Source organism: Theileria parva, assembly GCF_000165365.1.
Source record: "Theileria parva strain Muguga chromosome 4 map unlocalized ctg_529, whole genome shotgun sequence".
NCBI lineage: Eukaryota > Apicomplexa > Aconoidasida > Piroplasmida > Theileriidae > Theileria > Theileria parva.
In genome coordinates, this window is record NW_876246.1 from 392,224 (window position 1) to 417,385 (window position 25,162).

Genomic DNA, 25,162 nt, shown 5'->3' on the forward strand with positions numbered 1-25,162 from the left:
ACAATTCCATGTATATGGTATATATGTATATACATACTAGTACATTAGGTATGGCATATGCATACCAGTATATGTACACTAATATGTTAATTACATAGTATAATCATATGGTACAAGATTAAAAAGGGTCAAATTGTTGAAAGTCATCTTCTCGTTTATCTCTTGAGCTTACTACTGATACATTCTCCACTATACTATTCACTAGTTTATCTTCTCTATTTTCCTCTTTCTCGCTCACTGTGGTGGTCTTAAATGTGGCACTCTCTACTGTAATACTTGTATCAAATAATTCATTGAATATATCAGTCTTTTCATGTTTAGGTTCCTCTTTTTGAGTTTTCTCAGGCAATTTTTCTGGTCCTAAACTCAAAAACTCGTCAACTGACTCTGTATACAACGATGGCAATGTATTTGAAACTGGGGTTACCAACGACATGATATTTTCCTGAATTATTATCTCCAGCTCACATGATCTTTGCTGCAATTCTGGGCTACTATGTCTCTTGAAACGTCTCAAAATCTTCCTCAACTGATCTACCCTGTTTGGCATCTTAGACACTAACTTCCCTATACATGTCACTAAATACTCACATTCACTCAACAAATTCTTGGCTATTAATCCTATACTTATGTTTTCTAACATTTCGACTATGATTTCAGTCCCATCCACATCTTCCTCCTTCTCTACATCATTTGTTTCGCCCAAGTTATTATTGCCAGCCAAACTATCAGTTTCAAGAGTATTTGCCACATTATTATTGTTATATAGTGAGAACAATTCGTCTTCATTAGTGTTTGTATCATTTGGTTCATTCGGTGGTGAAGAAAGGTCCAAGAGAAAATCATCCTCACTTGACTTATCAAACGAATGAAATCCATTAACGTTTTTAGGTGTTGAAAGGTCCAACAAATTACCTTCATCCTTTTTGGCCAGTTCACTACCAACTGAATTAGACAGTTTTCCATTAAGTTGGAAACTGTTTTCACTTAGTTGTGGGTTAATTGTAACTAAATTACTCAGTTCACCACTGATTAGTTGATAGTATTCACCAATTGAGTACAGGGCGGCTTTCACTAGCGCTGATTGTCCCATATTATATCTCAGCGTTTTAACCAGTTCTAGGGTCGTTTTTGCCTTTGTTTCCTCCGTGCTACTCGACAACAGGTCTATAAAGTCAAACAGTATTGCGTCCTGCACACAATTTCCTGCGATGGAGAATATTTTTACAAACACTTGTAGTTTATACGCCAGGTCATCTGAATGTAGATTTACACAGTTGAATATCCTGTGCATACTCTCTCTCTTTAAATCGTCATCTGCTGATAATAGAAATTCATACAAATATTGTACAATTGGTGCCAAGGTTTCTCTATTCACCACCTTCAATGACACGTCCAATGCTTTCTTTCTTATCGATATATCTCTTTGTTTAAATGACTGGACTATTATTGTCCAGTTACTATCTCCGTACTTCATGTGAACGTTATGTAACTTCTTTATTATTCCGAGTGATATGTACTTGACATTGTTATTGAATCCCACCATAAACTTTTCCACCACTTGCTTCCCCAGTTCATTGAATCTATCATCTGCGAACTCACACTCTATTGTCGTCACACACTCGTACAAAATCACATCGTTCATGTTAGACCTGAGCTCTATCGACTTTATGATCTTCGAGATTATCTCATACAGTCTCTCCTTATAATCCATTAGTTTAACGTCATAGTCATCACCTAACCATTATTAGTATATATTCAGTACATAAATACATTAGTATATAAATATATTAGTATATAAATAGTATGTGATAGTGTTTGGAGATACCACTGGGATGATTTGTATTGTATAGTAGTTTTAAATACACTTGTTTGATCAGTGAGAGTATCTTGACCTTGAGAAATGGATCCGTTGAGTACTGATCTGTAATCAGTTGTTGGCTTGTGAAGGTTTCTGTATTAGCAGGAATAGTTGCTGAGAAATTAGTACTAGTAGGGTTCAGAACTTCATTCATGGTATCCAATAGCAGTGTGAAGAATCTGTCCAAATCACAGATTTTTGTGTAATGTTCCAGAAGTACAGACATGAGTGACAGTGCCGCCGTTTTAACTCCGTTATCAAAGTCTGAAATTAAGGGCTCGAGATACTTCATGAACGAGTATGCCAGGTCTATGCTTATGCTGTCCGGGGTTAAATTACGCTGTGCAGCTTTTCTCAGCATTCTTACCGTACAGATTGTGGCCTTCTTCTTAATATTAGGCACATTAGAATTGATCAGTGTATCAATTTCATACTGTAGTTCTCTGAGCATCTCGTGAGTGCCTATGTTAGCCAGTGACCGTAGAGCCATTTCACATATGTAAGGGTTTGGGTTATTCAAGTCTATCTTAATCGAGTTGGTCGCCAGCATTAGCACTTCGGAGTCTTCAGTCAAAAGCAAGTTCAGGGCCAAATATCCAATTCTTTTATCTGAAAATTTAGAGCTTGCTATCAGTTTTATACACTCAATTTGACCAAAATTTGTCGGATGTCCTAGTAAATTAATAAACAGAAGCTTTGAAATGTTCTTTCTCCTGTAATTTATGTTATCAGTGTTCAGACTACTGCGGATCTTAGCGCACTCTCGAGCCAAAACTGCTCGTTCTTCAGAGGCTGTTTTAGATCCGCGTATACTGCGGATCAATTCCTTTAATGATCCCGTCATACCAATACGATCATATTAGTACTATTTATTCAGGTATAAATGTGTGAAAATTTAGCAAGGATTGGTCCTTTTCTCAGCAGTATAAATACAGAAAAAGGCTTAAAATATGGTTATAACTCATTTAATTATAATTATAATGTTATTTTAGGGAGAGTATCCATCAGTGTCAATAAAAAACAAAAATGGGTAAAAATTTAGCTAAAAAGTGCTAAAACAAATTAAATTATATATATAAATATTATACATATGAAAAATGGTATAAAAAGTTATATTTAAAAATCATGATGTTACATTTCTGTTAACATAGGTATGGGGGATTCAAGAAGAAAAAATTTCATTTTACTTTATATTTCACATCATGGGGATTACACATTTAACTGATTTTTATTCCATTCCGTTTTATTTTTATATTTTTTCCTGAAATTCTCAATTTTACCCAATCTTCCACATCTTACCGTAACACCAACAATTATTAATTTTTAATTATATCTATCAACAATGTTGAAAAAAAGTACCGGGAAGGATGATGAAATATTTGAAATGATTGATGAATCGGATTCCACTGAAGATTCTGATGACGAAGATTACAATTTAGGTGACAATCTCTTCACTAATCAAAATAAAAGTAAACCAAATAAATCTCGAAAACTGTCCACAAAATCCAATAATTCACGCAATAAAACCACCAATATCACTCCTAAAACTTTAAATTCCGCTCTTAAAAACGGAAACCATTCTCTAAAATCCGACACACCTATAAAAAGTGCCAGTAAAGAAGTATTAGCCTCTCGCTTGTTTGAGATAATAATAGGCCGCAAACATGCTCGACTATCAAGTTGTCTACAACGTATATACCTATCACTTTCATCCGAGGATAAATTTGTAACAATAGCTGAGATTTTATCGTTTATCATTGAGTGTTCTGGTTTCACACCGAATCTTGTTCACTACTCATATCTTGATAATTCTAGTCCAACTAAAACAACCAATGAAACAAATGAACTGGAGTGGGATGTTTTTAAGAATTTATATAATAACTTGCCAAACAGGGTTAACTTTGACCAAATCACTCAGTTAACCAACGAAGACAGTTCTAATGGTGTTAATCCTCGTGGAGGGAATTCTAGCATGGAGTTGGAAGATTCTGAAGTATATGGGAGTAGTATAAACTTTGAAAACGGACATTCTTTATCACATACGTTTTATTCAGTTTGTAATCGTAGGATGAAGTTCTTGAACAAGAAATTGGATTATAAGGAAGGGTGGATGATTGATTTTGGAAGTGTAGGATTTCATCGCTTCTGTGAGTTTTTCAATGAGCTGATTCTCCAAGTTGAGCTACCGTATTTTCAACACCTACTTACGTTAATAGAATACGTATTTGTATTAAGTACGTGTCAATACAGAGGAGTACGCCTGTTATCCACTGTGGCATGTAATGAGCTTATTAAATCACTACTTCTGAAATTAGATGTATTGAAAAAAGACCAAGTGGTTCTGAGAAAACAATTATTGGTCGAGGCTGATTTGGATAAAAGGGCTGCAACCAGATTGGGAGGTGATTCAGCTCTATCCAACTCTACTGTAGAATTATATAAAAGGGTTAACTTGGTCAATATCACCTGTTCCGCCATAGTGAACATGGTCAAAACAAGTTTTTACGTAAATTATTCAGCCAAGTCTTTTGATATTGTCGGGGATCTAAGAGTTGTTTCAGCCTATTACTTAGTAGTCCATTCCATTATTAATCCAGAATTATACCATCATTCTTTATACATGGAGCTAGTAACTAGTTTGCTCAGCAATATGGATGACAATCTACCCCTATTACTCAAGTTCATACTCATCAATGGAGATGTATTGGAAAAAAAGATTATGGAAAGAGTATTGAGAATATATACAGGTGAAAACAATGAGGTCAATCAACTAATTGAATTTATACACCTTAAACATTCTTGTTCGCAAACTTCCGATAAACTTGCTAATACTGATGATACTGATAATACTAATAATACTGACAAACTTGATCCTACGGATAATGGTGTTAAAACTGATAAACTTGATTCCAACATTGTTGTGATAGATGATGAAACAGTCTACAATAAAATTGTGAATAGTAATAACAAGTATATCGGCTGTGTATATTTATTAAAAGAGTTGCCAAAGTTTAAGGTTAGCCTTAAGCTTGACTTGAATTTAACGAATGTGAAGAGTAAATACCAAAACTTATTTAGTGGTAATAATAAACCCTATCATCACCATGTATACAACTTTAACACAGGTAAGGGTAACAGTGGAGGTGAGGATTACATGGAAAACATGCGAGTCATGTGTAACTCAATGTTAAAACATAGTGAAAAGGAAAGTTACAACCAATTTGTGAATAATTTAGTTTCGGATTTAGTTGAACTTAACTTCTTCGACCCGGAGTTTTCCTATTTTACTCTTTCAAATTATGTTACGTTCTTAAATCCACCACAGTTACACACCCTATACAATACTATCCTACTACAATTACTCAAGTCATTGTCATCAACAGGCTCAAGTACAGATTTAGGAACTGGTGTCACTAGTAGTTTGGACGATTTCATAACAAACTGTGATGAGTTATATAAATTAAATAAAACTACTGAAAACAATTTGCTAACACTGTTGAATATGTTTAATGAGGTGGTGAGGATGAATGTGACAAAATCCAACAAATTCAAGGTGGTAGATTTAGTATTGAAAAGTCTTGATTATTTGTTAAATTCACCCAATTTGCTGTCTATCTCACTCAACATATTATCAAACCTGAGTGAGACTGGAGAGGAAGCTAAAGATATCTCTTCCAATACTACACTTAAAAATAAGATTAACTCGTTTTTTAATACAAACTTCAACCAACTATATGAATTTGTTGTGGACTTAAAAAGCGATACCAATGTTGACAACACAGATGATGTAATGCGAGTACTGTATATCTTGAACAGTTTAATGAGTAGCTTTAATTTTGTTAAATTGGATGAAACTAAGTTCACAACTTTGTTTAACAAATCTTTTGACATGATGCTGTCTGACTCTACTACTGGAAGAACTGATTTGGTGGATGAGCTGATGGTATTTTACTATTTGGTGTATGAATATATAATATTAAAGACTATAAATACAGATTACTATTTTGATTTTCTACCTCAACTCCATAACAAATTATTACTAATGCTGCTTAATAAGCCTAAATTTAGTAATGATACTGAGAAGTTTATTACTGTTTCCACAGCACTAAGTATATTAAAACTGTCGAATATTGATTTTTTGAAGAATAACTACTCGTTCACAATGAGTTCCAGTACTGTAAATCAACTACTCAACTACGTCACAGACTTATTTTTGTCATTATATCAAAGTAACAAGAGTATTCTTAAATTAAGCCAAAAGAAGAGTAAATTAAACATACTAAATGACGGGTGTGTAACAATAAGTTATAAATATACAAATTCAACAACTTGTTTAGATACACTAAATATCCTGTACGTGGCTGAGAGTGTAGTGTATCAGTACGCAAAAACACTGAATAAGTCAGTGTATGACAGTAACATATCAATAATAATACTGTTGAATAGTTGCAGTGGGTATGAACGTGTAAGAGTAGCATCACAAAAGTTTCTTGAAATACTTTCTAAGTTAGATTTGACATTGTTTAACCTCATTTCACTTCACTGCATGACAACCTTGTACGAATTATCGCAATTCTCACTTCTCAGTTCCGTAATCACATTGTTTAACCAATTTGAAAACGGGGGAATCTTGCAATTTATATACCATTTGTTAAGTTACATTAAAAAGTCTCAGTCGAACCATAACCTCCAACAGTATATAAGGCCAATACTGTTAGAAAATCCCAGTGTTAAGACCGCCAGCGATGAAAAGTACAATAACATACTGAAGCTGATTAAATTACTGAAGGATAACCAACAACTCTATTTGGTGAAATATATGGAAAAATTATTCAACGTGGAGGTGGATGACGATTTTAATGATAATTTATTAACATTGAGACGGAACTTAAACGTTAAATCAGTTGAGCAATTATGCGCTAATATCCTCAACAGTATACCTAAACAAAGCAAATCCACATCAAAACCCACTAAATCCATCTCAGAATTTTTCAAACCCAGTTCTAAAGTAGATAAACCGGATTCGAAACTGGATAAAACTAGTTTACAGCTACCTGAACTGGGCACAGAAGTACATAAACCCACTGCACAGCAAACTAAACCAAGTTCAAAGCATCTGAAAAACAAGAGAAAGAGGATGAAGGAAGCTGGCACAACGTTATTGCCACATGATTTTTATCAATTTAATGATAATACGACACATTCACTTGATTCTAATAGTGTTAATAAGGAAGAGAGTTCGCCTGAGATTGTGAGAAACTACACCAAGAGAACCCTACTACCGAGCATGGGAATTAAGAATAAGTTTGAACCAATAGAATTAAGAGATGACGAGTTAAACTTGGAGGATTTGGAGACTTTTAATGAGTTAGAGCCCTTTGAAGATGTTATAGAAGTCCCAGATGATCTTTCTCCCACCAAATTAACACTCAAAAGCTCAAGTTTACATTTTCCTTAATATTATGCTACTATATATAATATTATGTATGTATAATATTAGTATGGTCTAGTGATGTTGAATCTAAAGGTTTTCGAGCGTTTTCTAAGGCTTTTCCCATGAGGTCCACCTCCGCCGCGTCCTTCACCTGTTCTGAAGCAATTCATCAAATTCAAATCCACGCCATTCCTATCAAACATTCTTGCCTCACCTATGCAAACAGATTAGTTATAATTTATTAGAGTATTCGATTAGAAGCCATTCTTTGAATATATGTGATAAGTTACCGAGTCGGTTTCTGAATTCTTGAGGGTTATTTTTCCACCACAAATTCAACTTCATTCCCTCCTCTCCGCTTGCAAATGGTTGCCTCTCAACCATCACATCTGTAAATACATTAATATACTAGAATTAGACAGAAATGTATGTTAGGAAAGGATTGTTGTTACTTTGTTCAGGTGGTAGATAGAATGGTGAATATTTTTTAGATTCCAAAAATTTGAGTTCTTCAGACTTGTATTTGCCAGTCAAGTGTTTATAATAGGCATAAACAGGGTCCTTCTACGTTAATTTAGTTTTTGAAATTCTTACACGGCTGTTTTCTGAGTAATACACTTTCCAAGGAAGCCCCAGTCTCATTATACCTATTAATAAATTACTATTCTAGTATAATTAAAGGTATAACTAAGTATAGTGTTAACAATGGTATTATGCGTTGTGTATTACTTGGATTGGATTTATAAAAGTACATGACATTTCTCATTTGTTCGCCCATTTGCGATCTTAGTTGTTCCGGGAAAGTATTTAAAATATAATTATCAAATCCTCCACTACTCGTTATCGCATGTAATGCTGCAAAACATTATACACAGGTACACAAGTAGTATATTTAAGTATGTAGTAAGGGTGAGTGGGAAATACCTGAAGTGGTAACCCTAACGTTTGGAACTGTGGTATTTAAAAGTTTAGATTCAAAGTCTTTCTTGAAAACCAACGGTTTAAGCTTAATTCTGGTCTTTTTCAGGGAATAGGATACTTTAGTGTAATAGTTATAGTCCTCGTCATGGTACAGTCCTACACAAATTCAAAGAATATGGGAGTAAGAGAGTAAGTAGAAGAAATTGTGAGTATAAAACTAAAATATCATCTGATTAACAGCGAATAATGGTGTTATAATTAAGAGAATACCGGTTTGAGAGGAGGCTGAAGGAGGTCTGCCATAGGCTTTGACGGGGATGGGATGAATTATCTGGTTCTTCTTAAATCCTCTACATTGTCCCTTTCCTAAAAAATGTTTATAGGTATAATATAAATCATATAATATGTGATATTCATTGGTATTGGAATAATAATAGTATAGGTAATGGGATGGTAAATGTGTAATACCGTTGAAGCGTAAATATTTGCCGAAAAGATATGGAAACCTCGGCATAATAAATTATTACATATTTTAATTATTTAATAGTAGAAATTTGAAGCATTTTAGAAAATTTTACGTAAGTTGTGTAAATCTATGGTGTGGAAGAAAAAGCAACACAATTTACAATTAATAGTATATAGTGATTTAAATGTACTATAGATCTCAAAATAAACAATATTAAATATTAAATCATATGAAATCTAGTAGAATCCATCAAATAAGCCTCAAATGTCATGAAAAAAATTCATCTGTGTGATGTAACATTTTTTTAAAGTTTTAAAATTTCTTTAGTTTTTTACACAAATCCCGTTTAAACCAAGTTTCTAGTGAAATTAGTAAATTTCGCCGATTTTTGGAATCGGCCGTGGTCTTTAATTCTAGGATTCTACACACGGGATGCATGCATTCATAATTGTTGCATTGTTTTTAGATCTTTACTGTTCTGTAAATTATGAAACAAATCAGTATATTTATTTCCGTAATTTGTAAAACTTGATTTAATGATTATTTATAATGAAAGCATCTGATATCGCCTCCCTAACTTGCGTTTCTCTCTTCTTGACAGTCGCCTTCGCTCACGTTGTTAAGGAATTTGTACTCAATTTGAAAGCTCGCTCAAAAATTGATAAAAACGTACGTTTCAAATTATTTAAAAATTTATTAATTAATTTAATATTACAGTAAATTACTTAGTGATTCATAAAATTAAGAACAAATCAACAATAACTTTAAAGAACTAACTAGATTATTAATATTTTAGTCTTATTGATAATTAATTTTCTCGCTGATGTGTGTATGAATTATACTAAGATGTGCTCATAATTATCCAAAAAAGTAGTAAATAATGTTGTAGTACGTGCCTGATGAAAAGGAGAAGAGAAGTGTCAAGATTTACAGGTTATTGCTGCTCCATGTCGGCACCAACAACATCGTTTTGTTGTGCCTGATTTTCGGAATCTCATTTATTATCTATGGGCTCACCAACGATTACCTAGATGGACTTTGCTTTTTCGTGGGTGGTCTAACTTCATTGATCACAGGTTTACTGGCTGTGCTCTTCTGTAAAGGAGCCTCCAGCAAGCTCGTAGACTTATCCCAAATAGGAATTCGTCAAGTGTACTTGAGATGTTTGGGCAATTCGTCTGCGATTTCTATCTTTTTAATCGGTTTAAACGTTCTTTCACTCTTTATCCTGACTATAGTTTTGTTCCCGAGAACAACTTTAGGTGATGCAAAAATACTTAAACTGCTGACCACAATTTCATACTTTTGCTTTGGAACTCTATTCGTGACTATTTTCTCCAGACTCTCAGGAGGGCTTTTCAACAACTCATACAACATTCTCCTGGAGTCTGATAAAAGTAACACAATTGAAGAAGTTTCAGTAGATGAAGTTGTTGAAAATAAGTTGTTAGGAGATATGAATAACTATTTGCAGAATATCTACGAATTAGTGCTTGAATTTGTTGCCATCCTCTCAACATTAATCTGCTCATACGTGATGGTGATGGGTAGATTTGAGGAAAATGGAGTGCTGCTGGCCAAGTCAATAAAGTTCTTATCGTACCCATTTATTATTCTCTCATTTAGCCTATTTGTAACAGCAATAACAATAACCATTTTCACATACTTTATGAAGAATAATACCCTTAAAAGGGTCAGAAACTCTTACATGTACACTGTTTGCTCAAGTCTGGTAGCCACTCTGGCTCTTTTGCCGTTCTTTCACATGTTTTTCTTACCAAGTGAAATTGACGGAGTTCACTATGAAAGGTACACCGTTTACGGACTAGTGTTACTGGGTTTCCTGGTCGGTGTATTAATGTCACTTTGCAATAAATACTTCTTGTCAAACAATAACTTTATGGGCAAGTCGATTTCACTATCAGTAATCTCATCACTGACTGGTGGAATTATCAACTCACTTTCGTTCTCAAAGCTCTTTACCTTTATTCCAACTGCATTAGTAGCTTTGATCCTTCTATTGTCACTGATTTTGACTGATTTCTACGGGTTAATCTTTGTATGTGCCGGATCAATGTGTTCTCTTTGCCTGGTGCTTACAGGCTCAATTTTCTACTCCTTGGTCTTTACATCTCATAGACTAACTGAAGGCGAAGATGGTGGAAATGAAGAAAATCCATCCGACAGTCTAGTATTAAGGAACCTTAAGACTTCATGGTCCAAAGTCAGTGATGTAACTAAGCCATACTTGAGTACCTGGTGTATTTTACTCGGTTTAGTACTCATTAACCACATGTCAGTTAAGTTGGAAGTTGTTAGCCCAGGTTACCTTAACCCATTTGCCCTCACATCTCTGTTCTTGGGATGCACATTCCCAATACTTGAAAGTGGGTTAATCCTCAGAATATCATCCTCAATTGCTAATACTAAGTTGAGGAAAACATTCAAGGAAGTTTACAACTCACTTTACCCATCCAACAAGCGTGACAAAGATGATAAGGGAAAGGGCAAGGGTATAAAACTATCATTTTGGAGAAGTGGTAAAAATAATAAAAAACAAGACGACAAACCCGAAAGTGAGGATATTACCAAGAGAAACGCAGACGTTGAGTCCCCAAATGGACAAGTTGAAGAATCCAACAATGACGAACTGATTAACGTAGTAATTAGTTCAGATGATGATACTAAGTATAAAAAGTTCAGAGGAGGGTTTAAGAAATGTTTGCTAGTTGAAGCCGGTGTTCAAGAGGATTCATTGTTGAATGCTCCAATCACCTGTGATAGTTCCAGATCACCACTCACTGACACTCTCGACTCCACTTACAGTAACAACTCGTTCCACACAGCTAACTCTACTCATGAAGATGCTGGAGATAATGCCGCGACTGTGGATTTGAGGAAACACTGCTCTAGAGATTACAGAATATTGAAAAATGCAGATATTCACTACAAGATGTTCCACCCCAAGTATCATGAAAAACACTTTAACTTGCAAAAAATATCAACCGACGAAGAGGTTACTGTACAAAACAATTCACAGAATTCAGAAAGTGCACAAAATAATGTAGAAGATTCACAAAATAAACAAAATAATGTAGAAAAAAGTTCAGATAAAGTAGAAAATGCAGTAGAAGATGTAGAAAAGGTCGAAAATAAGCAGAATTTGGCATCAATGGTAGAACATAAGAATGATACAGGAGTACCATTGGAAACCACGGTGGATTTGAATAAGGTGATGGAAGGAGTCAGGAAAAGTATTTCTAGCGAGAATTCAAGTTGCAGTAGCACTTACAGGGAATATGAAAGTTCATATCCCGAAAAGAAAGTTCAACCATCCCAAGTACATACAGCTGAGGTGGTAAACGAAGAGTCACATGACGAGGCTGATCTTGAGGAAGTACATTACACAGGCTCATTCACCTCTAAGAACCAAGAAGGTGAAGTTGTCGAAAATGAATATCACATTGACGTGAACAGGAATTTATTACCGCCAGATGTTGATATTTCTAACACTCCCAGGCGCCCAACCCCTAAATCCACCGACAGCTGCTTGCTAGATTTGGAAGCTCATTTCGCACAACCTAAGAAGGAAAGCCAATTATTAACATACAAGAATGTGCTGATATCAATTTTATTGTCAATTTTGCCTTTTATTTTGGCTTTTGGATTCCCACTTCTGGTTGGTGTTTCTTTGGGCAAAAACGCACTCGTCACACTTTTACTCTTTTCAAACATCTCATCTTCAATTTTGGTCCAAGTGCTTTCATTGTGTTCAATGACTCTTGAGTCAAGTTATAATCACATCTCAAGAACTAGTTCTGCGGACTCCAATTCCGCAGTTCCAGCCGCCCAGTTACTAGACAGTAATGGCAACGTTTCAAAGAGGTTGAGTAAAATCGTCTCCTCATCAATTGGCCCTGTTCTTAACGCCCTTATGATGGCCTTGCCTTTATTCTGCATTTACACAGGAAGTGTGTATACTAGCCTCTCCAATCACCAGGGGTTCCCCAAGTGGTCAAAGTACACAAATTAATTTTTTCCACTACATGTTCAAATTTATTCATTTTTATTCTCTTAGTTATATTTACTTTAGAAATTGTTTTAATACAGTAAATTATACAAGTTTGAGAAGTAACAAATTTAATGAAAATATTTGTTCACTAAATTCTCTTTTCGCTAGAAATATTGTGAGAAATAATACATTTAATGAAGATTCCTTGATGGAAAGTAGCCAAAATGAGGTAAAATGATTTAAATATGATTAAATTCCACAGAAGGTGGGATATTTGGAGAAGAAAAATGACGAAATTCTACTAAAAGTTAATGTTAAACCCGGTTCAAAGCAAACTCAAATTAAAGGAGGTTCCTTACAAATAATTTACACATGTTTTATTAATATTTTACTAATAATTTATTAGTAATTTATAAATTAAATTATTACTTTTATGTGTAGAAGTGGAAGGTTGTTTATCAGTTCAAATCGCAGCTCCACCTAGAGATGGTGAATGTAATAAAGCGTTGGTAGAATTCATTTCCAAAACACGTAATTTCTTACTATTCCCTATCTAACTCTTATTCTATCCAATGTTGAAATTTATCTTAGTCGGTATAAAAAAGGGGAATGTAACATTATTACATGGTCATAAATCAAGGGATAAAATCTTATCCATTACTGGAATTGACATACAAGTGGCCTCAGAACTCTTTATTAACTCTTATGAATCTAACAACTAAACTATACATATAATATACTAACATATGAATGTGTATAAAATAAAATTAAGAGGCAACCCTAAAAATAATAAAACAATTAATCCTTACTTTAACAATGTGTTCCTACAACATTATTAATATACTTAAATGTATATAACTCATAATACTATATGTAAGTAGCGAATTAGAACACTATAAATAACCAATTAGAATACTTTAGTCCTTCTTTGCTTGCGCCAAGAAACTCGCCAAGAACTTGTCCAGATTTGAAAACTTTAAAGGTTGGAAGGCTTGTGACGTTATACTTTTGTGCAAGTTCCTGTAGCTTGTCGACGTTTACCTTGACAAATAAAAGTGAAGGGTGTTCAGTAGCCAAAGCGTCAAATTGAGGAGCAAATCTCATGCAAGGGCCTATTTACAGGGTTAAACATAACATAATGACTTATATCTGTGGAACGTACCACACCAATCAGCGTAAAAGTCAACGACAACTACGGAATCACCAGAAAGTGTCTTTTCAAATTCTACACAATTTCATATACTCCAATTAACACATCATTTACTAAGTATGTAACTTGATAAATAATATGCTAAGCAGTATGGTGGTTACCTTCTTTTGAAGTAACTTCATGAACCATTTTGATCAAATTGCAAATAACTTGAGGAGAGGTGTTTGAGTAAAAAAGTTAAGTTTAAGAAATTAAATTAGAAAAAGAGTGGAAAGAATATTTAAAGTGATAAAAACCAATGTGTATAATTCTATGGGTAAAGCCCCAGCAAGAACACAAAGCGTACACACCAATTCAACGACTTGATAAATTTATTTAAATAAAGTTAAAAATTATTTTTTCAACAAAATCACATGGGTTTTAGACTCAAACAAATGTTATCTTGAAATCGTCAAAAATGATATAGTATGGATTCCATAGGATTCCACCACTGTTAACAATTATACGAAATTTAGTATAATTATTTTTTCATATTATTTTTATTCCAAACATTAAATAAACTTTTAGTATTAAATATATGTAATTTGGTCGATAAAAATCATTATATTGGGGTAATAGAATCCAAAATTGAAATATTATGAATAAATACATAAAATTCCGTGATAAATTACTATATATAATATTTACAATTACGTTGTTATGGTATGTGTATATCATGTGATTGAGTAAGTTGAAATTATTGGAGTGAGAATGAAGTGGTTAGGAAGAGATGTGTAAAACGAAGTTGTAAACGATAAAAATGATAAGAATAAAAATTATATTAATAAATTAAATAAATTAAAAAATCTTATTTATTCGAGTTCTACGACCCCATGGATCTAACTTTACCTGGACCATTCTCTCATTCATTATTACTGTTCAGTGGTGATTAATTTTATTCCCCGAAACTCTCTTCAATACAATTTCAGTGATATAGCTGTTTACAATCATTAATTCTCTTATTTTTTAAAATTACGCCACTGTTTTTTTTAATTTAATTTTAATTATTTTATTTTAATTTTGTGTATTCATTTTAATTTGTTCTAATCCTCTTTATTTTCTCACTGTTTCTAATAGTTTTGTGTAAATTTTGTGTAAAATTTATCCTAGTTTGTGTTCAGTTTGTGTAGATTTTGTCTCATTCTGTGTTAATTTGTTATTCTTTATGTAGTTTCTTTGTTTATTTTGACGTAGTTTAATTTCTCGATTCTTTGTAGTTTTCACTTACATTAATGTTAAAACCGTCTATTTCTGTACTATATAATTCCCTTAACACGCTCAGCAATAGTAGATTAATCAGCCTTTTCATAAGGAAAAAAATCTCAAATCCATAAAATATTAAATCTTTGAAATAACAAGATTTCCGATTTCCTACAAATTTTAAAAATTTCACATATTTTAATGGTACATCTTATCCACCTATTTATTTCCCTATTTTTCCATCATATATCAGTATACAATATATTATTAATATATATCACTTAATATATACACCCTAGTATATTGTTTGATAGGTTGGAGATGCCATTGGACCGTGCGTTATACAGTCGATTATTGGAGATATTGACGTTATCGGAAAAGGGTGACACGGAGACACAGAAATATGTCCACGAGAGTCTGGCGTCATTTCAACAAAACAGACCAGATGTGGCCTTGTATTACTTAGAAGCGTCACTATCAGCGCCAACATTCCATTCTAAACAGATGGCCTTGTTGCTGCTGAAGAACAGTATACTTCAAAATTGGAGCCAAACTAACCCATCAATTCAGTCAGTGATAAAAAACGAGATAATTAATATTGTGAATTTGAGAGAAGTGAAATTGAGGAACGCAGTGGCATCATGTTACGTCTCAATTTTCAATGTCCAGGGATACGATCAGTGGCCTACAGGCCTATACAATCTGTTGTCAATTATTAGTAACAGTACCAACACAGTTGGGAGTGACGGCGTTGTGGATGAAGTGGTTGAAACTGCCGTAGTAACGTTAGTGATGATTTTAGAAGACACTATAGCCAATGGAGCGATGACACCAAATTATTTAAATTACCTGAAATCAGATTTCATCGTCAAGTTGTTTCAAATCTCGTCTAAATCGTCAGCATTGACTGAGATAACCTCAAGGATACTGTTAACCCTGTTGGATTCCAGTATAATATTGGAGTATTTGGTGTCTGACCTGTTCGGCCAGTTTTGGAACCTATTGGGCTTAATGGCGACATTGGATAATTACAATGTGAAGAAATGTGTACTCAAAGCCATGTTAAAGTTGTGGGATCTAGTACCAATGTCAATTCTACAGTCCTCAGACGCTTTATTCCCATTCATTACTAAACTCTGTTCTGATGACGCCTACACAATACAAATTGATGCTCTAGATTTTTATACGCATATTCTGCAATCACAGTTGTACACCAACTCCAATAACCGTATCTTAAACTGAGTTTAACACTTTTATCTATTTATTTAGTTAATTTACCCTTTTTATTTAGTTAACACGGTTAATATAGTTAACAGACTGAATAGCTAATAGTCAACATTTAATAACATGTCTAGAGATAAGATGCTTATTATTGGGTAAGATGCTGAATGAGTTTGGAACATTACTGAAGACGTTGGTGGACAACACGAGATATTCATCGTGGGATTACATGTCGATGGACAGAACGCATCTGGAAGATGACAACGCGAATATACCAGATGACATGCAGGACGTGCCAATAAAGTCAAGAGAAGATGAGGAGACCAATACTTGGGGAAATACGTGGACAGTAAGGAAAGGCTCAGCTCTATTGTTAGACACAATTTCACAGCTGTACGGCCAGAGTAATCCTGAGGTGATAAAGATATTGCTCTCATACATACAAGAGAAACTTGATAGTACAGATTGGGAACTTAAGGAGTCAGGAGTGTTAACATTGGGTGCAATTTCTAAGGGCTCACTTTACACACTGTATCCATATTTGCCAAAGGTGATTGACTATTTAATAGTGGTTGCAACTGATCCGAAGCCTTTATTGAGGATAATTTCCTGTTGGTGTCTGTCAAGGTTTGTGGAGTGGCTCTTCTTGCCCAATAACATTAACACCTACTTGAGTAAGACGTTGTCAGTGATTTTGAGAGGAATGTTAGACAGGAACAAGCGAGTGCAAGAATCAGCGTGTTCATCATTTACATCTTTTGAAGAGTGTGGAACTACACTGTTATTACCATACGCAGGACAGATATTACATGTAATTTTGAGCTGCATAGAGTTGTACCAGTCACGTAATTTCATGATATTATATGACGTCATTGGAACACTGTATCAAAGTGTCGGCGAATCCCTAACACAACAAACTGAACACAATCAATTAATTGATGTTTTACTGGGAAGATTAGAAATTGTTGGACTGGGCGACACACAGTACATTGCCCTAATCGAGTGTCTGAGTAATATAATATCAGTTTTAGGCTCTAAGTTACCACCAGTATTTGTGCAGAAGATAACTAAGCATTGTGTGGTATCGCTTTATGAATTAGTTGGTGATATTACAGAACTTGAGTATTTCTACCAATCTGTTCAAGTACTAACTGACACAATTTCAATGCTACTGACGTCTACTCATGGTTCAGTAAACTCCACTGAAACCTGCAATGTTATTAAAGGCTTAAAGATCAGTAATGGGATTGACCTGGTATTAGTAATCAATGAATTATGTGCCTCTAAAATCGTTGTAATCTTACAGTCCTGCATAGCGCTGATGGGGGATTTATCAAATTCCTCCATACAGCTAAATCAAGGTTCACTTGAAATATTGGTTAATAATATTCAAAATTATGTCAACAATATGCAATCCAACGAACAAACTTCCATTAATAGCTCTTCAACAAATGTGCAAAGCCGTTACAATTCCATCAATTCACATGAAAGTTCCAACATACACATATTTACTTAGATTACATATTTTACATAGATTACAAACAATTACATAGTTATCTTTGTAGTTTACACATATTTACATATTTTACATAGATTACACATATTTACATATATTACACATACCAATACTGTAATAATAACATACTATTAGTATAATATTAGTATGATATTCAAATCTGTTTAGGTGATACCGATGAGTATTTTGGAGTGATGAACAATTGTGTGTGGGTGTTTGGAGTGTTATGCGATAATCAGTTGGGGATATACAACGGCGGTAACATAGATTTAGTGTTCTTGTTAGTGGTGAAGGTGATCAATTTGTGCAGTAATAACTTCTGCATTCTACAGAACTGCTGCGTCACACTTGGAAAATTCTCCAAAAGCTTCCCGAATCTGGCAATCAAGTATCTAAACTCGTTTTTGAACCCACTTTGTAATCATTTAATACACGCGAAAAATGACAAGGAAAAGTTCAGTACCACACTATCCATATCAAATTTGATACTCATGCACCTACAATCCACCAACAACTTGACGAAAACACTCAACTCACAGTCCAATAACGTATTTTCGTCAAACAACGTGAGCATGGGGAATGTTATAAAAGTTGGTGCAGAGGAGTTGGAAACTAGTAACGTCCTTTTATTGTTCAAGTTGTACATATCGTGTTCTAAGGGCACGTTGGATAATTTCGGAGACTCATTTGGGACTAACTCGGAGCTCATTCAGGTATGCGTCAATTTAATCAAGTCGCTGCTGCATAAACACCCCAAGCTCGTTCAACTCATCGATCCCGACACCAAAAATAAACTCAACTCACTCACATCTCTGACATAAGAATTTTAAAACAAATATCCTAATCTTCTACACCACAGACTATAGTATTTATTTGTGTTATGTACAATTATATTATCTGACTTACTCCCATCCATTATACAGTTATAGTGTAGTTCTATATAGCATAACACTTATAGACTTAATAAGGGCATTTATAAATTACTAAAGCGTATATAAATCGTACTAGGTGTGTAAAATGAAATTATTGGACTTGTTTGACGTCCTCGATGAGTTGGTGTACAACTTCAGGGTTAGCGAGGGTGGAGACGTCGCCGAAGTCGTGGAACTTCTTGGACGCCAATCTCCTGAGGATCCTACGCATAATTTTCCCACTCCTGGTTTTCGGAAGATTGGGCGTGATCAGAACAACGTCGGGCGTTGCGAAAGGGCCCACATAGTGCCTAATACTCATCTTAAGCCTGCCAATCACCTCCTCCTTGGGAAGCCTCAGACTTGCCTCCTTCAATGAGACGAAACAGAAGATACCCTGGCCCTTGAGTGCGTGCGGGTACCCGACCACTGCAGCCTCTGACACAATGTCAACTTGAGTCAGTGCATATTCAATTTCTGCGCTACAGAGCCTGTGGCCTGAAACATTAATAGTGTCGTCAATGCGGCCTGAAATCCAAATATACCCATGCTTGTCTCTAAACGCTCCGTCACCGGTGAAATAGTAGGGGTATTTGGTGGGGAAATAGGTCTCATGGATTCTCGAATGGTCACCAAAAATCGTCCTAAACATGCCTGGCCAAGGCTTCTTTATACACAAAAGTCCCGAACAATTATTCCCCTCCAACTCCTCGCCCGTATTTGCGTCAATTATGGCCAATTCTATGCCAAAAAAGGGGTAAGTGGCCGAGCCCGGCTTTGTGAAGGTCACTCCTGGGATCGGTGAGATGATTATTCCTCCAGTCTCAGTTTGCCAGTACGAGTCAACCACTGCCACTTTTCCATTCCCAACTACATTGTAATACCACTTCCACGCCTCTGGGTTGATTGGTTCTCCCACGCTTCCTAAAACTCTCAAACTACTCAAATTATGTCCCTTCAGTGGCTCGTCTCCAAATTTCATCAGACTCCTAATCGCTGTTGGTGCTGTATAAAATTGCGTCAACCCGTGCTCCTGCACAATGTTCCAATAACGGTCTGGGGTTGGATAATTCGGCAAGGAACCGAACATCACCGTCGTTATGCCGTTCAGCAGCGGCCCGTAAACCACGTACGTATGGCCTGTAATCCACCCGACGTCTGCCATGCACCCGAACACGTCGCCTTCATGGCTATCAAAAATGTACCTAACTGTCGCATATGCATATACCAAATATCCTCCCGTAGTATGCGCTAATCCCTAGAAAATTATTATTACCATACTACTAATGTATTATAGTATAATAATAGTATTAGAGTATAATAGCGTAATAATATAGTACTAATAATATAGTACTAATATAGTAATAATATAGTAATAATAATGTGGTGAAGTTGATACCTTAGGTTTACCGGTAGATCCTGATGTATAGAGAATGAATAAAACGTCTTCACTGTCCATGGTTTCAACTGGGCAGTATGGTCTAACCGACTCCATGGCCTCATGCATCCATACATCCCTGCCAGGTGTCATTTTCACGTCCGATCCAATGTTTCGGAATACAAGACAATGAGTTACAAATGAACAACGTGTCAAGGCGTCATCCATTATATCCTTAGTCTTTATATGCTTAGTCGCTCTCATTCCTCCATCAGCAGTTATGACCTATACAAACATTAATAATGGCATAGTTAATACTAAACTCATGGTAAGTAGTAAATAATGGTAATAATGAAAACAATAGTAAATAGTAATAATAGTAACTGTAGGATAGGTAATGATACGATATGTGAATTGGAGTCATGAATTCTTTCAGCGAGTGAAGTGGCTGAGAAACCACCAAAGACAACAGAATGAACAGCTCCGATGCGAGCACATGCAAGGACAGAGTAGCAGAGTTCTGGAATTGTGGGCATGTAAATTGTAACGCAATCGCCCTTGCGAGCACCGAGCATTTTAAGCACATTAGCCACTTTACACACATTCATCTTCAGCTCATTAAATGTCACCTTCCTCTGGTCTTCAGGCTCGTCGCCTTCGTAAATAATAGCCAATGAGTCTGGTCTTACTTCAGCCCAACGGTCGACACAATTGTAACATGCGTTCAACTTCCCATTCAGGAACCAGGCGTAGTTTTTATCCACAAAGTCGCCCTCAGACACCTTAGTATAGGGCGAAATCCAGTGTAAACTTGACTTTGCTATCTTACCCCAAAACTCGTCACTATTAGAAATACTCTCTCCGTACATACGCTCATACTGGTCCTACACATTTTTATACAACCAATTGTGATTGACTAAATTAAATACTATTCAGTAACTAAGGGTAAAAATAAGTAAATTGTGTAAAAAGCTACGAAAGTGGTGATATTGAATTTATGTCCGGGGATGGGTTTGGGTTCGTATAGAGAGTCGACGTCATAGGATGAGGTGACGACTTCAAAGTCATCGTTTGCGGCATCAGTTGACGTCCTGTTGAGCATAAACCTCGAAAATCTTTTATTACTTTCCATTTTCAAACTTTAAATACTGAGCAAGAATTCCTCTTTTGAGTACAAATTCCAGCTATTTTATGAATTTTCGAGGTTTAACAATTAGGCGTAGGTTGAAAAATTGATTTACAATTGTTATAATCAAGAAATGAAAATCCGATAAAAAATTTTCTTAATTATAACAGGTGAATAACAGTCAACTGAAAACTGAAAAGAATTCAGTTCTAGTTGAGAAATAATTGAGGCACAAAAAAGTGAGATTTGAGTAAGAATTTCGTGAAAAATTGAGTAAAAATTGAGTGAAAAATGGGATAAAAAACAGTCGAAAACTATTTTATAGAACCAAATTAAAATTGTTATAAAAAAATAAAAAAAAAGTGGGTGAAAAATGTAAAAATTTGATACAATACTATGTTAGTGATAGCGGTGAACTACACCCGAGTTTTGACTAGCTCATAGTGTAATTAAAGTGTGAAAAGCACAATTGAAATATAGAAAAATTCGAAAAATCCTTATGGAGGTGTAACTTGGCTTTAGACTTTTCGAAAACAGATAGATAATTGAAGATACTATATTAAACCACCTTCTACATAAACACCTGAAAAGAACGGCCTGAGAAATCTAAATATTTCACTACCTTATGGGGTATCCGAACAACGTGACTATTACATATTATCACTTATTACCCAATCCCATGATACTTTAACACTATTTTACACTATTTTCTCATTCTTTTCATATTATAAATACCTTACTAGTAAAATAATATTTTAATGTGTGATTAATACTTTTTTGATTACACATGCCTTCCACGACTTCCTCCCAAAATTTCACAAATATCACTAAAAAATCCACTAAACATTTCTAAAATTAAATTTTAATAAAAATTTAAATTAGACTTCGAATTCGTTAATTTTCAATACACACCTTATTCCTACTCATTCCACACCATCGGACTTGCTATTATTCCACCTCATCCACCTTATTAAATTACCTATATAATATACTTGCTATGCGATTGTGGATTATCCTTCTTTTTAACGTCGATTTTCAATTTTTTAGGATTGGACACATTCCCAACTCCAGTGTTCCCACAATCTCATTTCAATTTCACTCCTTATTTAGTGATACTAGTTATTTCTTTTATATATTATTTTATGCTTTAATTCATTCCATTTCCAATTCTTTTGATTAGACCATTTTAGACCTTTTGTTGCCCTTAAAATGGTCAAGTTCTATAATAATTTTATTCTTTTCATGTAATCTCATGAATGTTGACGGATTTTACTCTTTACTAATTTTTAATCAGATTTCAAATAGCTTTATTTTTTCAAATTTCACAAATCATTTGTAATATAATAACATCCAAACATTAAAATCATTTTAATACCATTTTAACATCAATTTAAATTCGAAGACTATTATAAAATTTGAAAATTATCACAAAATTTAAAATTATTATAAAATTGAAGAAATCAACATAAATTAACTATTTGAAGTAAAGTAAACGTTTAATAAAAGCTAACTTGATGAAGTAGATGTAAGATTTGGACAATTTGAAATGGATTCCGGAGTATTATTGAAATTGCCTTCGGATTGGCAAGTGAAGATCCGTGATGAGATGGTATCGAAGTTGAGTTTATGTATTGATAAGGGCCAGGCGAAGACTGTGGCTGAGGAGACTTGGGAGTATTTATCGCAGGAGAAATTTAATAAACAGCAGCTGACAAATAAACTAAAAACTTATTTACTCCAACATGTATTTTTCCCTTTTCTATTTATATGAAAAAAATTTCTTTATTTTTTAATTTTTGAACTATAATGTGTGATTTTAATTTGTAAAATATTAATTTTCAATTTTAATGTGTGAAATATTATTTTTAACTGGCATTGTCTAAAATGTCATCTAATAAATTTTAATAATTTGTGTAGTAAAATATAATAATTATAGGCTTCAGATTTTACAGAATGGCTTTACGACTTTGTGCAAAAAACTGTTGAATACTATCATGAAACACATTTACCACTAAACGAAGAAAATTTGAGTGAAACGCAGACCACTCTTAGCACTGCTGCTAGTAATACCAACACTAGTAACACCAATACTAGCAACACTAATATCAGTAATACTAATACTAGTGGTGATACGTTTATGAAGACTGAGAAAGTGGAAATGTTGAAAGGTTAGCCAAAAAAGCTCAATAGTATTTCATAGAGTCGAGATCAAGACTAATGAAAAATGCTCTAAAGGACATACACTCTTCAAGTGATTCACTCAAGAGTTCGAAATCAAATAATCAGGGCGCAGTGGCAAACGAGACTGAAGATAAATTGGAAGCTGTTGATAAGAAGAAGAAGCTTTTAGACGCATTGGACCAACCGTTGGATAAGCTGATTTTGAAGGAAAAAATCGCAAAATTACAAGGACAAAGCGTCCCACTAGGAGTAAAGACCAAGAGCGAGAAGTTCAAAATCAATGATACAGAGAAGCACAAAATTGATACAGAAAATTTCAAACTTACCAACGAAACTTACAAAATTTCGAATGAAAAGTACAAGCTTAGTACTGAAAATTTTAATCCCAAGAGGAAGAAGAATTCATTTTATAAGAATCTGACACTGGTTAACGATTCCAGCGGGAATTCCGAACCAGTAGAAACAGCAGTTAATGGAGAAGAGGAAAGTGTAAAGGTGGTAAAGGTACCAAAGAGGTGTATTAATTATCCAAACTGCGAGTTTGGGGAAAAATGCAGATACATTCACCCGAACAACGTACCTTGTAAAAACTGGCCCAATTGTTTCTTCGGGACTAATTGCGCCTTTTTACACCCAAACCAATAAATCTCATACCACTTTCCAATACTCCATTAACTCACTATAGTATTAAACTATACTATTTATTAAAAATGTATTAACAGTACTTTTATTCTAATATATAATAATATATTAATTGTGCTTTTATTCTAATATATAATAATATATTAACAGTACTTTTATTCTAATATATAATACTTTATTAACAGTGCTTTTATTCTAATATATAATAATGTATTAACAGTACTTTTATTCTAATATATAATACTTTATTAATAATATGTTAAAACCATTTAACAATTCCTTCAATATTCCATTCTTTACCATTTTCTTCATTTACGTGTTCATGTTCATTTTCTTGACTGAACTCTTCATCATTGTCAGGTTGAGTATCTGGTATATCGTCTTGAGAGTTATTGAAAAGCCTCGTAGTGTGCTTAATGAACTTGCTAGATAAGTTGGAAATGACAGGAACGAGAGAAAACGAGTCAGAGCCTTCAGAATCTGAAGAGGAAAGTGAGTAACACTCGTCCACCAAAGGTTCGGTTGAAATGTCAACTAGAGTTTTAAGAGTTTTGATGAAGGACTCTGACTTAAACTTTTTTGGTTTGCCCTGGTTTGATGCAATCTCATCGTCTGACCCACTCTCAATGTAATAATCCACCACCTTATTCTCAATTCTGTCATCCACATCACTCGGGTTATCATCCAGCTCCGTTATTACATAACTTAACTCAGTTACTCCACTGTTATCTTCAGATAACTGGTCTTCCATCACTTCAACCTCCCTCACTATCATTTTTTATTTTATTATATAATGTGATAAGATTGAGTCTGACACATTATAACACTTTAAACCATTATCCCAATTATAATTATGTTAAGAATATGTAATAAAAGTGATATTACGTAGTATATGGTATAGAATTACAGTATTGATAAAGTATTAAGTCCAGAATACCGTAGCACATAGTATAGATTAATGTTGTAGATATTATAGATTAATGTTGTAGATATTATAGATTAATGTTGTAGATATTATAGATTAATGTTGTAGATATTATAGATTAATGTAGTAGATATTATAGATTAATGTAGTAGATATTATAGATTAATGTAGTAGATATT

General features: G+C 34.2%; 10 protein-coding genes across 10 annotated transcripts; 5 read left to right on the top strand and 5 right to left on the bottom strand.

The window, feature by feature from the left end:
* Nucleotides 1–111: 111 nt before the first annotated feature.
* Nucleotides 112–2,959, bottom strand: ap1g1 (adaptin subunit gamma). Its single transcript, XM_758755.2, has 2 exons — nt 1,829–2,959; nt 112–1,737 (listed from the first exon to the last, which is right to left on the bottom strand). Exons 1-2 carry the CDS (start codon nt 2,703–2,705, stop codon nt 119–121), a joined length of 2,496 nt encoding a protein of 831 aa, XP_763848.1. The 5' UTR covers nt 2,706–2,959; the 3' UTR covers nt 112–118.
* Nucleotides 2,960–3,065: 106 nt separating this feature from the next.
* TpMuguga_04g00214 (uncharacterized protein) lies at nt 3,066–7,519 on the top strand. Its single transcript, XM_758756.2, has one exon. The coding sequence runs from the start codon at nt 3,204–3,206 to the stop codon at nt 7,317–7,319; it is 4,116 nt and encodes a 1,371-aa protein (XP_763849.1). The 5' UTR covers nt 3,066–3,203; the 3' UTR covers nt 7,320–7,519.
* Nucleotides 7,339–8,809, bottom strand: TpMuguga_04g00215 (uncharacterized protein). Its single transcript, XM_061305942.1, has 8 exons — nt 8,685–8,809; nt 8,487–8,582; nt 8,220–8,372; nt 8,025–8,150; nt 7,890–7,942; nt 7,748–7,859; nt 7,586–7,684; nt 7,339–7,509 (listed from the first exon to the last, which is right to left on the bottom strand). Exons 1-8 carry the CDS (start codon nt 8,728–8,730, stop codon nt 7,358–7,360), a joined length of 837 nt encoding a protein of 278 aa, XP_061161110.1. The 5' UTR covers nt 8,731–8,809; the 3' UTR covers nt 7,339–7,357.
* A 44-nt stretch (nt 8,810–8,853) lies between these two features.
* TpMuguga_04g00216 (Inorganic H+ pyrophosphatase family protein) lies at nt 8,854–12,729 on the top strand. The gene is made up of 2 exons (XM_758758.2): nt 8,854–9,351; nt 9,572–12,729. Exons 1-2 carry the CDS (start codon nt 9,232–9,234, stop codon nt 12,713–12,715), a joined length of 3,264 nt encoding a protein of 1,087 aa, XP_763851.1. The 5' UTR covers nt 8,854–9,231; the 3' UTR covers nt 12,716–12,729.
* TpMuguga_04g02175 (YggU family protein) lies at nt 12,729–13,518 on the top strand (the record flags this gene model as incomplete). Its single annotated transcript, XM_061306138.1, has 4 exons — nt 12,729–12,923; nt 12,957–13,044; nt 13,136–13,225; nt 13,286–13,518. 4 exons carry the CDS (start codon nt 12,729–12,731, stop codon nt 13,414–13,416), a joined length of 504 nt encoding a protein of 167 aa, XP_061161838.1. The 3' UTR covers nt 13,417–13,518.
* TpMuguga_04g00217 (Thioredoxin) lies at nt 13,445–14,605 on the bottom strand. Its single transcript, XM_758759.2, has 5 exons — nt 14,538–14,605; nt 14,006–14,334; nt 13,857–13,919; nt 13,611–13,806; nt 13,445–13,518 (listed from the first exon to the last, which is right to left on the bottom strand). The coding sequence occupies exons 2-5, from the start codon at nt 14,031–14,033 to the stop codon at nt 13,500–13,502; spliced, it is 306 nt and encodes a 101-aa protein (XP_763852.1). The 5' UTR covers nt 14,034–14,334; nt 14,538–14,605; the 3' UTR covers nt 13,445–13,499.
* A 234-nt stretch (nt 14,606–14,839) lies between these two features.
* Tnpo1 (HEAT-like repeat family protein) lies at nt 14,840–18,677 on the top strand. The gene is made up of 4 exons (XM_758760.2): nt 14,840–15,287; nt 15,398–16,311; nt 16,439–17,794; nt 17,989–18,677. The coding sequence occupies exons 2-4, from the start codon at nt 15,405–15,407 to the stop codon at nt 18,639–18,641; spliced, it is 2,916 nt and encodes a 971-aa protein (XP_763853.1). The 5' UTR covers nt 14,840–15,287; nt 15,398–15,404; the 3' UTR covers nt 18,642–18,677.
* Nucleotides 18,678–18,811: 134 nt separating this feature from the next.
* On the bottom strand, nt 18,812–21,875 carry acsA (acetate--CoA ligase). Its single transcript, XM_758761.2, has 4 exons — nt 21,086–21,875; nt 20,514–20,993; nt 20,131–20,394; nt 18,812–19,989 (listed from the first exon to the last, which is right to left on the bottom strand). The coding sequence occupies exons 1-4, from the start codon at nt 21,239–21,241 to the stop codon at nt 18,844–18,846; spliced, it is 2,046 nt and encodes a 681-aa protein (XP_763854.1). The 5' UTR covers nt 21,242–21,875; the 3' UTR covers nt 18,812–18,843.
* A 726-nt stretch (nt 21,876–22,601) lies between these two features.
* Nucleotides 22,602–24,128, top strand: TpMuguga_04g00220 (Zinc finger C-x8-C-x5-C-x3-H type family protein). Its single transcript, XM_758762.2, has 3 exons — nt 22,602–22,979; nt 23,172–23,403; nt 23,436–24,128. Exons 1-3 carry the CDS (start codon nt 22,782–22,784, stop codon nt 24,059–24,061), a joined length of 1,056 nt encoding a protein of 351 aa, XP_763855.2. The 5' UTR covers nt 22,602–22,781; the 3' UTR covers nt 24,062–24,128.
* Nucleotides 24,129–24,317: 189 nt separating this feature from the next.
* TpMuguga_04g00221 (uncharacterized protein) lies at nt 24,318–25,005 on the bottom strand (the record flags this gene model as incomplete). The annotated part of the gene is made up of 2 exons (XM_758763.1): nt 24,318–24,826; nt 24,966–25,005. 2 exons carry the CDS (start codon nt 25,003–25,005, stop codon nt 24,318–24,320), a joined length of 549 nt encoding a protein of 182 aa, XP_763856.1.
* Between the last annotated feature and the right edge of the window lie 157 nt (nt 25,006–25,162).